The sequence below is a fragment of the Anomaloglossus baeobatrachus genome, chromosome 6, assembly GCF_048569485.1.
Source record: "Anomaloglossus baeobatrachus isolate aAnoBae1 chromosome 6, aAnoBae1.hap1, whole genome shotgun sequence".
NCBI classification, from domain to species: domain Eukaryota; kingdom Metazoa; phylum Chordata; class Amphibia; order Anura; family Aromobatidae; genus Anomaloglossus; species Anomaloglossus baeobatrachus.
The window spans coordinates 421,175,084-421,189,805 of record NC_134358.1 but is presented as its reverse complement, the minus strand read 5'-3'; the positions used below and the strand labels follow the sequence as shown (position 1 = coordinate 421,189,805).

The following is a 14,722-nucleotide window of genomic DNA, read 5'->3' as shown; positions in this document are numbered from 1 at the left end:
AAGCACAGTGATACTGTGGTTATTAAACCAGGTATTGGTACTTTAGCAGTGTGGACAGGTGCCAAGCCATGATGGAAAATAAAATTTCCATCTCCAAAATGCTTGTCTCCAGAGGGAAGCATGAAGTGCTGTAAAATTTCCTGGTAGACGGCTACGTTGACTTTGGCTTTGATAAAACACAGTAGACCTAAACCAGCAGATGACATGGCTCCCCAAACCATCACTGATTGTGGAAACTTCACACTAGACCTCAAGCAGCTTGGATTGTGGCTTCTCCACTCTTCCTCCAGACTCTGGGACCTTGATTTCCAAATGAAATGCAAAATTTACTTTCATCTGAAAACAACACCTTGGACCACTGAGCAACAGTCCAGTTCTTTTTCTCCTTGGCCCAGGTAAGACGCTTCTGGCGTTGTCTATTGGTCATGAGTGGCTTGACACAAGGAATGTGACAGTTGTAGCCGATGTCCTGGATATGTCTGTGTGTGGTGGCTCTTGAAGCACTGACTCCAGCAGCACTCCACTCCTTGTGAATCTCCCCCAAATTTTTGAATGGCCTTTTCTTAACAATCCTATCAAGGCTGTTATCCCGGTTGCTTGTGCACTTTTTTCTACCACACTTTTTTTTTCTTTTCACTCAACTTTCCATCAATATGCTTGGATACAGCACTCTGTGAACAGCCAACCTCTTTAGCAATGACCTTTAGTGGCTTACCCTCCTTGTGGAGTGTGTCAATGACTGCCTTCTGGACATCTGTCAAGACAGTAGTCTTCCCCATGATTGTGTAGTCTACTGAACCAGACTAAGGGACCATTTTAAACACTTAGGAAGCCTTTGCAGGTGTTTTGTGGTAATTAGGTCTAATTTTCTGAGATGACTTTTGAGTTTTCTTTGGCTGTAAGCCATAATCAACATTAACAGAAATAAACACTTGAAATAGATCACTGTGTGTAATGACTCTATATAATACGTGTTTCTCTTTTTGTATTGAATTGCTGAAATAAATTAACTTTTTAAAGATTTTCTAATTTATTGAGAAGCACTTGTGTATATAGGGGTTGCTCACTGAGGGGGAGAGGAAGGTCTGTTTGAGCATAACATTTCCTCCCTGTGTAGTGTGCACCAGAGTTACTAATATGCCACATATTCCTAATCGATATACCATGGGCTGAAAATCTTATCAGGTCAGTGTTAAGAGAGAGGGGATGATAAATGATTTGTACTCTGAAGCTTCACCCATTGGAATGTTTCACAAACATAATTTAAAGGTACAGTCTCACAGAGTGGCTACTGTATGCAGCTATAGACACCCAGCAGCAGGGGCGGATAACAAGTCTGCCTGTAACAAATCGGTGGTTGTACAACGTGTCTGCTTATTCCACTCTACGGGTGGACGTGTCCTGTGGGTGCATGCGGCAACTGCATTGTGGGACTGTGCCCTAAATACATTGAGAAATCTTAATATTATTTTTATGAACTGGGTACATATTTAATAAGATGGTTGGATTAAACTAATTATTCAGTGACATAGCAGGGCCTTTATGTCTAAAACAGTTATAAAGCCTAAGAAATTAAAAAACAAACCCTCTCAACTCAATGGCTGGTGTATATTCTGGTGAATAACTGGTGTACTGTGTTCTCAGATCATATCTCAGGATGAAGCAGATCGGAGAGGGAAAGTGTATGATAAATACATGTGCAGCTTCCTCTTTAACTTGAACAATGGTAAGTGTAATATCTACCATCCTCCTGTAAAGGATCATTTGTTAGATTGTTACATTGTGTTTTATAACGTCACTGTTTAGAAAAGGAAAAACCCCTCCGCAGGCGCTAAACCCTTCCTAGGCCCAGCACTGGCTCCCAGTTCTCAAAGTTTGGGTGCAGCAGTGATGTTATGTGACCTGCACACATCACTAATCTAGGGCATGAGCAGTGAGCTCCGGGACTGGCTATAGGGGTGATATGTCACTTCTGCGGGGAGCTAGTACTGACCTAGGGCATGAGCAGTGATCCCTGAGACTGGCTCGAATGGTGATATAATGTCACTGCTGCAGGGAGCTGGACGCCCCCTGGGCTGTTCAGATCACAGCAGAGGGAGGAGATCAGCGCCATCTTTGTTGGGCACATAGCGGTTATGCTGTGTGCTGCATTTTTCCCCCTGTCACCCGTTTGGCCTGTGTGAGTAGTGTACCGGCGGTGCCCCGAAGACCCCCGCTCTCCCCCTGGCCTGTCAACTGTCGTCCTGTGTGAGTAGTGTACCGTCACCCCTCTCCTCGCCGCCGATGCTACCGTCTCCAATGACACCCCCCCGGACTCTCACCTCTCGGCCTGTGTGAGTAGTGTACCGGCGGCACCCCTCCCCCTGCCGCCGATGCTACCGTCTCCAATGACACATCCACGCTCTTTTTTCCCCCCCTCCCCCCTCCCTCCTTGCCGCAGCGTGCGTGTGGCAGAGCATTGCGTTGGCATGCGTGTGGCAGAGCATTGCGTGGGCGTGCGTGTGGCAGAGCATGGCGTGCGTGTGGCAGAGCATTGCGTGGGCGTGCGTACATGCAGAGCATTGCATGCATGCAGAGCATTGCATGCGGATGTGCGTGTGGCAGAGCATTGTGGGCATGCGTGCATGCAGAGCATTGCACCCTCATGCTGCTCGGTCACACACACAGTATATACACACTGTACACATGGTATATAGTATATACACACAGTATATAGTGTATATACACACAGTACATGGTATCTAGTATATACACGCTGGCTCCGCCTCCTCATGCTGCTCGGTCACACACAGTATATACACACGGTATATAGTTTATACACACAGTACATGGTATATACACACACTGGCTCCGCCACCCTCATGTTGGGTGCTCTAACGAACTATGTGCGTCCGTGTGGCAGAACATTGCGGGTGGGCGTTCATGCAGCAGTGCATTGCTGGACTGGGGTGTACAGAGCGTTATGTGGAGATCACTATGTAGCTGTCCTTAGACATTTGCGGTCACCAACAAAATGGCTCTACACTGTGTCCCTAAACCTCATTCCCCTTATCCTTTTGGAAACACCCAGGTTGGATGGGGGAGGTGACATCACACACAGGAGAGCAGATTCTGCCCAATTTACTGCAGCTGTAATGGGAGCTGTTTCTACAGTAGGATTTCAGCAGCTGCTCCCCCTAGTGTTTAAGAGTGGAAAATATCAAACTTTTTAATTTTTTTTTTTTTTACATTTTGCTCAATTAACCCCTTAACGACCTTTGACGTACTGAGTACGTCATGGTGACATGGTGCTAAACGACCCATGACGTACTCAGTACGTCATGGCGAAATCGCGGTCCCGGAGCACCGGGGAGTGAAATTTGTTTACTTAAACGGTAGATTCGGGAAGGAGGGGACCTCTGCCTGACCTCAGGAGGGGTGGTGCCTCCTCCCCGAACCTACAGAGGCTGTGATTGGCTGACGAACGCCGCTCAGCCAATTACAGCCACTGTAATGTTCCAGCCATTGAAAATGGCTGGAACATTGAAATCCAGCCCTGATCAGTGCTGCTGTAGCACTGGCCATTGGCTGGAGCTGGGTGATCGATGCTTCACCCGCCCCCAGCTCTGATTGGAGAGACCGGTCTTGTGACCGCTCTCTCCAATCAATATGGATCTGCGGCCTGTGACCGTCCCTGGAAGCCGAGGAGAGCGGTAAGTTGCTGTCCCCGCCGCCCGCCCCTGTCCCCGATCGCCCCGCCGCTGCTCCCGCTCCACCGCTGTCCCCGCCGCTGTCTCCGATCGCCCCGCCGCTGCTCCCGATCCACCGCTGTCCCCGCCGCTGCTCCCGATGCACCGCTGTCCCCACCGCTGTCTCCGATCGCCCCGCCGCTGCTCCCGATCCACCGCTGTCCCCGCCGCTGTCTCCGATCGCCCCGCCGCTGCTCCCGATCCACCGCTGTCCCCGGCGCCACGCTCCTGATCCACCGCTGTCCCCGGCGCCATGCTCCCGCTCCACCGCTGTCCCCGCCGCTGTCTCCGATCGCCCCGGCGCCATGCTCCCGCTCCACCGCTGTCCCCGCCGCTGTCTCCGATCGCCCCGGCGCCATGCTCCCGCTCCACCGCTGTCCCCGCCGCTGTCTCCGATCGCCCCGGCGCCATGCTCCCGCTCCACCGTTGTCCCCGCCGCTGTCTCCGATCGCCCCGGCGCCATGCTCCCGCTCCACCGCTGTCCCCGCCGCTGTCTCCGATCGCCCCGGCGACATGCTCCCGCTCCACCGCTGTCCCCGCCGCTGTCTCCGATCGCCCCGGCGCCATGCTCCCGCTCCACCGTTGTCCCCGCCGCTGTCTCCGATCGCCCCGGCGCCATGCTCCCGCTCCACCGCTGTCCCCGCCGCTGTCTCCGATCGCCCCGGCGCCATGCTCCCGCTCCACCGCTGTCCCCGCCGCTGTCTCCGATCGCCCCGCCGCTGCTCCCGCTCCACCGCTGTCCCCGCCGCTGTCTCCGATCGCCCCGCCGCTGCTCCCGCTCCACCGCTGTCCCCGCCGCTGCTCCCGATGCACCGCTGTCCCTGCCGCCATGCTCCCGCTCCACCGCTGTCCCCGCCGCCGCTCCCGATCCACCGCTGTCCCCGCCGCCATGCTCGCCACTGTCCCCGCCGCCGTCGCACCCACCTTTTTCATCCGCTGTTGCCCTCGAATCGGCCCCCACTGTTCCCGATCGGCGGCCGCCGCCGCCTCCTTCATCGGCTGCCCCTTCTCCATCGCCACACCTCCTATCCCTCCATGTGCTGCAAGCCACCCTCCCCCCACGTGGGGGGAGGGTGACTGGCTTGCAGCACATGTGGTGGGAGGGTGGCTGGCTTGCAGCACATGTGGTGGGAGGGTGGCTGGCTTGCAGCACATGTGGGGGGAGGGTGGCTGGCTTGCAGCACATGTGGGGGGAGGGTGGCTGGCTTGCAGCACATGTGGGGGGAGGGTGGCTGGCTTGCAGCACATGTGGGGGGAGGGTGGCTGGCTTGCAGCACATGTGCTGCAAGCCACCCTCCCCCCACATGTGCTGCAAGCCACCCTCCCCCCACATGTGCTGCAAGCCACCCTCCCCCCACATGTGCTGCAAGCCACCCTCCCCCTACATGTGCTGCAAGCCACCCTCCCCCTACATGTGCTGCAAGCCACCCTCCTCCATGTGCCATCTCTCTCTCCCATCAGACTCTGCCCCCCTCCCCGATCTGCTGCCTGCTCTCTCCCATTCTCCATCTACTGCCCCCTCTCACCCTCCTCGATCTGTTGCCTCCTTCATCTGCTGCCTCTTCTGTCTACTGTGATCCTGCTGCCTAGATCCATCCTGTAAGGTCCCCCCCCCCCATCCTCTGCCGCTCCTCCATCCGCTGCGCCATTTCCCATCCATCCGCTGCGCCATTTTCCATCATCCATCCCCTGCGCCCTTTCCCATCCTCTGCCGCTCCTCCACCCGCTGCGCCCTTTCCCATCTTCCATCCGCTGCGCCCTTTCTCATCTGCCGCCCCGCCCTCTCGCATCGCATTATCCAGCGCAGTTGCTCGCTTCCAGACTGCAGTGGATGATGCAATGCAAGACTCGTGCATTGCTCTCACGTTTGGCACTGGTCTTAGTGGCAGGCGCTCTTTTTTTTTTTTTTTTTTTTTTTTACTAATGTCTGTATTTTTTATTTCGCCAAACTAATTTTTTTTGTATGGGGGGTGTCTAGTTTCCAAAATGGGATCACATGTGGGGGAGCTCCATTGTTTAGGCACCTCAGGGGGTCTCCAAATGAAACATGGCGTCTGCTAATAATTCCAATCAATTTTACTGTGAAATGGCGCTCCTTCTCTTCTGAGCCCCGCCGTACGCCCAAACAATTGATTTCCACCACATATGAGGTATCGTCGTACTCAGGAGAAATTGCACAATACATTTTATGGTGCATTTTTTCCTGATACACTTGTGGGAAAAAAAGCTACCTGTTTGAAAAAACAATTTTGTGGTAAAAAAAAGAATAAAATATTTTCACGGCTGAACATTACAAACGTTTGTGAAGCCTCCAGGGGTTCAAAGTGCTCACTAAACAGCTAGATAAATTCCATGAGGGGTCTAGTTTCCAAAATGGGGTCAATTGTGGGGGAGCTCCATTGTTTAGGCACTTCAGGGGGGTCTCCAAACGCAACATGGCGTCCGCTAATAATTCCAACCAATTTTGCTGTGAAATGGCGCTCCTTGCCTTCCGAGTCCTGCCGTGCGCCGAAACATTTGATTTCCACCACATAGGGGGTATCTGCGTACTCAAAAGAAAATGCACAAGACATTTTATGGTGCATTTTTTCCTGATACCCTTGTGATAAAAAAAGCTACCTGGTTGAAGCAACAGTTTTGTGGTAAAAAAAATTTTTTTTCTTTTCACGGCCCAACGTTATAAACTTCTGTGAAGCCCCCAGGGGTTCAAAGTGCACATCAAACATCTAGAAAAAATATTTGAGGGCTCTAGTTTCCAAAATGGGGTCACTTATGGGGGAGCTCCATTGTTTAGGCACCTCGGGGAGTCTTCAAACCCGACATGGCGTCCGCTAATGAGTGCAGCTAATTTTGCACTCAAAAATTCAAATGGCGCTCCTTGCCTTCCGAGTCCTGCTGTGTGCCCAAACATTTGATTACCACCACATATGGGGTATCTGCGTACTCAGGAGAAAATGCACAATACATTTTATGGTGCATTTTTTCCTGATACCCTTGTGATAAAAAAAGCTACCTGGTTGAAGCAACAGTTTTGTGGTAAAAAAAATTTTTTTTCTTTTCACGGCTCAACGTTATAAACTTCTGTGAAGCCTCCAGGGGTTCAAAGTGCACATCAAACATCTAGAAAAAATATTTGAGGGCTCTAGTTTCCAAAATGGGGTCATTTGTGGGGGAGCTCCATTGTTTAGGCACCTCAGGGAGTCTTCAAACCCGACATGGTGTCCGCTAATGAGTGCAGCTAATTTCTTTATCGTTCCTTCCATGGGAGACCCAAACCATGGGTGTATAGCTAGCGCCTCCGGAGGACACACAAAGTACTACACTCAAACGTGTAGCTCCTCCCTCCGGGCTATATACACTCCCTGGATGACAATCTACCCAGTTCAACGCTTTGTGTTCCAGGAGGATCACACACACTTTCATCTTCTGATATTTTTTTCATTTTTGTTTTAATTTTAAAGATTTGGAAGAAAAGCGGGTCCAGTCTGGACTCCCGGCATGTCCCTTCACACCCCACTTTGTCGGCGGTGCTGTTAAGGTTGACTTATAAGGCTGGAGCCTTCGCATGCCGCGCTCCTTCACATCCTCTAAGAGGCTCTGGGTTGAAGTGGGAGCCTACACGGTCCTCTCTGCTTGCAGAAGACCGGTCTCCATCCGCAGCCCTGTCTGGTCCCTGCTGGAAGGAGCATTTACCCCCCTCTCCAGGGACATGGCCCTGCGTCTCAAAGCTAAGTATTGAGACGTTTTTTCAGGGGTCCCGGGTACTTTTATTAGGGGGACAGTATGTGCTTTAGCGTTACTGTAATTTTCGGCCGGTTCTGGGCATTTCCACTGAGAACCGCGCCGAAGGTGCCTGCTCGTCGGCCGCATTTTAAAATCTAGGCCCCGGCTTCAGTTTGGGCCTAGTTTCGTTTTTGCCTCTCTGCATGTTTTGCATACAGCGCCGCCCACCGCCCGACCAGCAGAGGGGAGGGCACTCCTCTCTAGTGAGATGTTCCCTCCCCTGTATACCTTCCTGTATCTCTCTGCCCTCCGTTTTTCCCGCTCCTGGGCTTATACACGCCCCCCCTCCTTCTCCCAGCGCCATTTTCTCAGCGTTCTTACACTGGAAGGCGCTGGATGCTGCAGCTGCATACTGTCAGAAAGGCTGACACTTCACAGGGGAGCGGTGGAATCCGGAGGGCACACAGAGAGCACGGGCTGGTAAGCCACAACCTCTGGTTGTGGACTTTTATTACACTCTCAGGCTTTCTACAGGAGTGTATTCTGACGGCAGAACTTTCTCCTCAGCAGCATGTCTGTCACTAGGAGCAAGGCTGCAAACATGTATGCTATATGCACTGCTTGTAAGCTAATTCTGCCAGAGCCAAGCACATACCCACATTGTGATGCCTGTGCTAATATGGTTGTGTCTCAGCCTGGAGCCTCCGCAGGGGTCCCTCCGGCTGCTCCGGCCCCGGTGGCTGAACCCCCGGCTTGGGTAGCATCCTTTTCACAAGCTATTTCCAAGTCTTTTGCCGACTCCATGGGGCAGCTGTCCCGGACACTGCTGTCTATGCATCAGCCTCCCTCTCAGGGTGTCTCGGCGGCTCCGAGCTCTGCAGAGCCCTCAGAGCATGTCCTAGGACCCCGTCCCCCTAAACGGAGACGCACGGACCCTTCTCCTTCCTCGTCCCACGGCTCTGATTCACAAGCCGAGGTGCAGGGCGAGGAGGATTCACTTACTGTGGGCTCAGACTCTGCCTCTATGTACCCCATTGACTTGTCTGAGGGTGATACGGATGTTAGTGACTTGATTGCGTCCATTAACTCCGTACTGAACCTCAACCCACAAGAGTCAGAGGAACAACCCTCTCTGGTAGAGGTACACCAGTTTACCTCTCCTAAGAAACCTAGGAGTATGTTTTTTAACCACTCCAGCTTTCAGGCCACTGTTAACAAGCCCAGGGCCTGTCCTGACAAACGTTTTCCGAAGCGTAGTTCAGATGACCGTTTCCCTTTTCCACCGGAGGTGGTTAAGGACTGGGCCCAGTCCCCAAAGGTAGACCCTCCAGTGTCCAGAATCTCAGCCCGCACAGTCGTAGCTGTGGCTGACGGCACTTCTCTTAAGGACCCCACTGACCGCCAGGTTGACCTTCTGGCCAAGTCTGTATATGAGGCGGCAGGAGCCTCGTTCTCCCCGTCTTTTGCGGCAGTGTGGGCTCTTAAGGCAGTCTCTGCCTCCCTGGCGGAGATTCATTCCCTCTCCAGGGACTCTATTCCTGACATGGATGCCTTAACTTCTCAAGCTTCGGCTTTTGCAGCCTACGCCATGTCTGCCATCCTGGAGGCTTCTCACCGCACGGCGGTGGCCTCGGCTAACTCCCTCGCGATCCGCAGGATCTTGTGGCTTCGAGAGTGGAAAGCAGACGCTTCCTCTAAGAAGTACCTTGCGAGTCTCCCTTTTACTGGGTCCCGGCTGTTTGGGGAACAGCTGGATGACATAATTAAGGAAGCTACGGGCGGGAAGAGTACTTCCTTGCCACAAGCTAAAGCCAAGAAACCTGTCCAGGGCAGGAACCAATCGGGGTTTCGTTCCTTTCGTTCCTCTAACTGGTCATCCTCTAAGCCCTCGGCCTCGTCCACTACCGCCAAGGATCGTAAATCCAACTGGCGCGCAAAGCCGCGTCCTCAAAAGACCGGAGGAGCCGCTGCCACTAAGGCAGCCTCCTCGTGACTATCTGGCCGCGCCAGCAAAGTCCTTGGTCGGTGGCAGGCTCTCCCGCTTTGGCGACGTGTGGTTGCAACACGTCTCCGATCAGTGGGTGCGGGATATCATCACCCACGGCTACAGGATACCATTTTCTTCCAGCCCGCCAAACAGATTTTTTCTGTCCACCCCCCCCTGCTCCAAAGCCGCCGCCTTCTCTCAGGCCGTGGCATCCCTGCAGGCCAACGGTGTAATTGTTCCGGTCCCCGCCCGGGAACGGTTCAGCGGTTTCTACTCAAACCTCTTCCTAGTCCCCAAAAAGGACGGTTCCTTCTGACCCATCCTGGATCTCAAGCTTCTCAACAAGCATGTTCAGGTGCGGCACTTTCGCATGGAGTCTCTGAGATCGGTCATTGCCTCAATGACCCAAGGAGATTTTCTGGCATCCATCGACATCAGAGATGCCTATCTGCATGTGCCTATTGCGGTCTCACACCAGCGTTGGCTACGTTTTGCAATCGGAGAGGAAAATTTCCAGTTCGTGGCTCTTCCCTTTGGCTTAGCCACGGCCCCTCGAGTGTTCACCAAGGTCATGGGCAGCAGTGGTTGCGGTCCTGCACCTCCAGGGATTGGCAGTGATTCCTTACCTGGACGACCTTCTAGTCAAGGCCTCATCCAGTGTAGACTGCCAGCGGAGTGTCTCTCTCACTGTCGCCACGCTAGTCCAGTTCGGGTGGCTTGTCAACCTGCCCAAGTCCACTCTGACCCCGACCCAGGTACTCTTGTACCTAGGGATGCAATTTGAGACTCTGCCGGCACTTGTCAAGTTGCCCTTAGTCAAACAGCAGTCCCTTCGTCTGGCGGTGCGCTCTCTGCTGAGGCACCGCCGTCATTCCATCAGACACCTCATGCAGGTGCTGGGTCAGATGGTGGCGTCCCATGGAAGCGGTTCCCTTTGCCCAGTTCCATCTGCGTCCCTTGCAGCTGGACATTCTCCGCTGTTGGGACAAGCGGATCTCTTCCTTGGACAGGCTGGTGGCTCTGTCATCACAGGCCAGGAACTCCCTTCAGTGGTGGCTTCAGCCCCTCTCCCTGTCACAGGGACGCTCCTTCCTGACTCCGTCCTGGGTGATTCTCACCACGGGATGCCAGCCCTCTCCGGTTGGGGAGCGGTATTTCTCCATCGCCGAGCACAGGGCACTTGGACTCCGTCCGAATCAGCCCTCCCGATCAATGTGCTGGAGATCAGAGCTGTGTTTCTAGCTCTCCTAGACTTTCACCACCTGTTGGCGGGCAAGCACATTCGGGTTCAGTCGGACCAACGCGACAGCGGTTGCCTACATCAATCACCAGGGCGGAACTCACAGCCGTCTGGCGATGTTGGAGGTTCAACGAATCCTCCAGTGGACGGAGGACTCCAAGTCACCATATCCGCAGTCCACATCCCAGGCGTGGAAAACTGGGAGGCCGATTATCTCAGCCGTCAAACCGTGGACGGCGGCGAGTGGGCCCTGCATCCGTCAGTGTTCAGATCAATCTGCCGCAAGTGGGGCACTCGGAAGTGGATCTAATGGCTTCCCGGCACAACAACAAGGTTCCGGTTTACGTGGCTCGCTCCCACGATCCTCAAGCCTTCGCAGCAGACGCACTGGTTCAAGATTGGTCTCAGTTCCGTCTGGCCTATGTGTTTCCCCCTCTAGCGCTCTTGCCCAGGGTTCTGCGCAAGATCGGAACGGAGGGCCGTCGAGTCATACTCATTGCTCCGGACTGGCCCAGGCGAGCTTGGTACCCAGACCTGCTCCACCTGTCCGTAGAAGTGCCGTGGCATCTCCCGGACCGCCCCAGACCTTCTCTCTCAAGGTCCGTTCTTCCGCCAGAATTCTGCGGCTCTCAGATTGACGGCGTGGCTCTTGAGTCCTGGATCCTGACGGCTTCAGGCATTCCCTCTGAGGTCATCTCCACCATGACTCAGGCTCGGAAGTCTTCCTCAGCCAAGATTTACCACAGGACTTGGAGAATTTTCCTGTCCTGGTGTCGCTCTTCCGGCCATGCTCCTTGGCCGTTCTCTTTGCCGACCATCCTGTCTTTTCTACAGTCAGGTCTACAGTTAGGTCTGTCCCTCAATTCCCTCAAGGGACAGGTGTCGGCTTTGTCGGTATTGTTCCAGCGGCGTATCGCCCGACTGGCTCAGGTGCGCACCTTCATGCAGGGCGCATCTCACATCATCCCTCCTTACCGGCGGCCCTTGGATCCCTGGGACCTTAATCTGGTCCTCACGGCCTTACAGAAACCCCCTTTTGAGCCTCTCAGGGAGGTTCCTTTGTCTAGACTTTCACAGAAAGTTGTCTTTCTAGTAGCCATAACTTCTCTCAGGAGAGTTTCTGATTTGGCTGCGCTTTCTTCGGAATCCCCCTTTTTGGTGTTTCACCAAGACAAGGTGGTTCTTCGTCCGACTCCGGACTTTCTCCCTAAGGTGGTGTCTTCCTTCCACCTTAACCAGGACATTTCATTGCCCTCTCTTTGTCCGGCCCCTGTGCATCGCTTTGAGAAGGCGTTGCACACCTTGGATTTGGTGCGGGCGCTCCGAATCTATGTGTCACGCACCGCCGTTTTTCGGCGGTGCACCTCACTTTTTGTGCTAACCACGGGTCAGCGCAAGGGTCTCTCTGCTTCTAAACCGACCCTAGCTCGTTGGATTAGGTCGGCTATCGCCGATGCCTACCAGTGTTCTCAGGTGCCTCCCCCGCCGGGGATTAAGGCGCACTCGACCAGAGCTGTCGGTGCCTCCTGGGCTTTCAGGCACCAGGCTACGGCTCAGCAGGTGTGTCAGGCTGCCACTTGGTCCAGTCTGCACACTTTTTCGAAGCACTACCAAATACATGCTCATGCTTCGGCAGATGCGAGCTTGGGCAGACGCATCCTTCAGGCGGCTGTCGCCCATTTGTGAAGTTAGGTTTTGCCTACTTCTCAGTTTGGTTTATTTCCCACCCATGGACTGCTTTGGAACGTCCCATGGTTTGGGTCTCCCATGGAAGGAACGATAAAGAAAAAGAGAATTTTGTTTACTTACCGTAAATTCTTTTTCTTGTAGTTCCGACATGGGAGACCCAGCACCCTCCCTGTTGCCTGTTGGCAGTTTTTTGTTCCGTGTGTTTCACCGGCTGTTGTTAGTAGACAGAGTTCTGGTTTTGCCGAGTTTTACTCTATCTCTACTTATGGGTGGATGTCCTCCTTCAGCTTTTGCACTGAACTGGGTAGATTGTCATCCAGGGAGTGTATATAGCCCGGAGGGAGGAGCTACACGTTTGAGTGTAGTACTTTGTGTGTCCTCCGGAGGCGCTAGCTATACACCCATGGTTTGGGTCTCCCATGTCGGAACTACAAGAAAAAGAATTTACGGTAAGTAAACAAAATTCTCTTTTTTGCACTCAAAAATTCAAATGGCGCTCCTTGCCTTCCGAGTCCTGCTGTGTGCCCAAACATTTGATTACCACCACATATGGGGTATCTGCGTACTCAGGAGAAAATTCACGATACATTTTATGATGCATTTTTCCTGATACCCTTGTGAAAATACTAATTTTTATGGCTAAAGTAACATTTTTGTGTTAAAAAAGTAAAATTTTCATTTTTTCGTCTACATTGCTTTGGTTGCTGTGAAGCTCCTAAAGGGTTAATAAACTTCTTGGATGTGGTTTTGAGCAGCGTGAGGGGTGCAGATTTTAGAATTGGGTCACTTTTGGGTATTTTCTGTCGCCTAGGTTTCTCAAATCACTCCAAATGTGATGTGGTACCTAAAAAATTTTTTTTTGTAAATTTTGTTGGAAAAATGAGAAATTGGTGATGAACTTTGAACCCTTCTAACTTCCTAACGGAAATTTTTTTTTTTTTTCAAAAATTGCGCTGGTGTAAAGTAGACATGTGGGAAATGTTATTTAGTAACTATTTTGTGTGACCTATCTCTCAGATTTATGGGCATAAAATTTCAAATTTTGAAAATTGCAAAATTTTCGCCAAATTTCCGAAATTTTCACAAATAAACGCAAAACATATCGGCCTAAATTTACCACTGACATGAAGTACAATATGTCACGAAAAAACAATCTCAGAATCGCCAGGATCCGTTGAAGTGTTCCAGAGTTATAACCTGTCAAAGTGACACTGGTCAAAATTGCAAAAAATGGCCGGGTCTTTAAGGTGAAAACAGGCTGGGGGCTGAAGGGGTTAAAAACAAATGATATTTAAACAAAACATTAATACTTTACATTTTTTTTCAGTTATTGAATTTTTTTTTTGGGCACAACAAAAAATAGAAATAATTCGCTTTTATTTGATGGCCCTGATGCTTTTACAATCCTAGACTAAAGACTATTGTAGTTTAACTTGTGACTTGCTGGTGAAATATTGTCATCCATATGGAAATACCCTATGATTAGCAATAGTAGTCATTGTTGGTGACACCTTCCCGTATGAGATATATCTTCAGGACCATGGAACAAAGTCACCACTAATAGTGAAGACAGTGATCTTCTGTTTAAAGCCTTTGTATCTCACAGTTAGAGCTGCAGCATTAATGTGGGGAGTGCTCCTTTAGTCACTGCATAGACAGTCCCGGTGATGCAAAGCTGGCACCATACCATATAGAAGCAGATGGCTAGGATCTATTAATATGCTTGCTATTAGGGCATAGTAAAGGGAATCTGTTAGCAGGTTTTTGCTGTGTAGCAAGGTCAGAGATCCTGATTCCAGCAATGTATCACTTTGTTTACTGGTTGCAGCAGTTAGGTTTATCACCTGCGGATTTAGCAGAGCTTTCTGTGTTCAATTAATTGTGATATAGCTAATCAATGCTGGGAGCGTAATTGGACTAGGATACATGAGGCCAGTTATCTTGCAGTGATAATCTCTTGCTGATAAAACACTGATTGTATTGAAACAGCAAAATACTGTATAATAAGCTAGACATTTCTGGAATTTGGGTCTCTGCTCCTATATCCTGGTCCTGTCAGATCACATAGGGAATATGTCACCAGGATTTTCTTCGGCGCTCCATTGGGAGACCCAGACGATTGGGTGTATAGCTACTGCCTCCGGAGGCCACACAAAGCATTACACTAAAAAGTGTAAGGCCCCTCCCCTTCTGGCTATACACCCCCCGTGGGATCACGGGCTGCTCAGTTTTCAAGCTTTGTGCGAAGGAGGTCAGACATCCACGCATAGCTCCACTGTTTAGTCAGCAGTAGCTGCTGACTATATCGGATGGAAGAAAAGAGGGCCCATGCTAAAGGGCCCCCAGCATGCTCCC

General features: G+C 51.8%; 1 protein-coding gene across 4 annotated transcripts in view; it reads left to right on the top strand.

The window, feature by feature from the left end:
- EZH2 (enhancer of zeste 2 polycomb repressive complex 2 subunit) overlaps positions 1 to 14,722 on the top strand; it is a 152,916-nt gene that overhangs the window by 115,090 nt on the left and 23,104 nt on the right. For all 4 annotated transcript variants that reach the window (XM_075315162.1, XM_075315160.1, XM_075315161.1 and 1 more), the window contains one exon: positions 1,645 to 1,726. In XM_075315162.1, the coding sequence (XP_075171277.1) occupies positions 1,645 to 1,726 (82 nt within the window). The remainder of the gene's footprint in view (positions 1 to 1,644; positions 1,727 to 14,722) is intronic.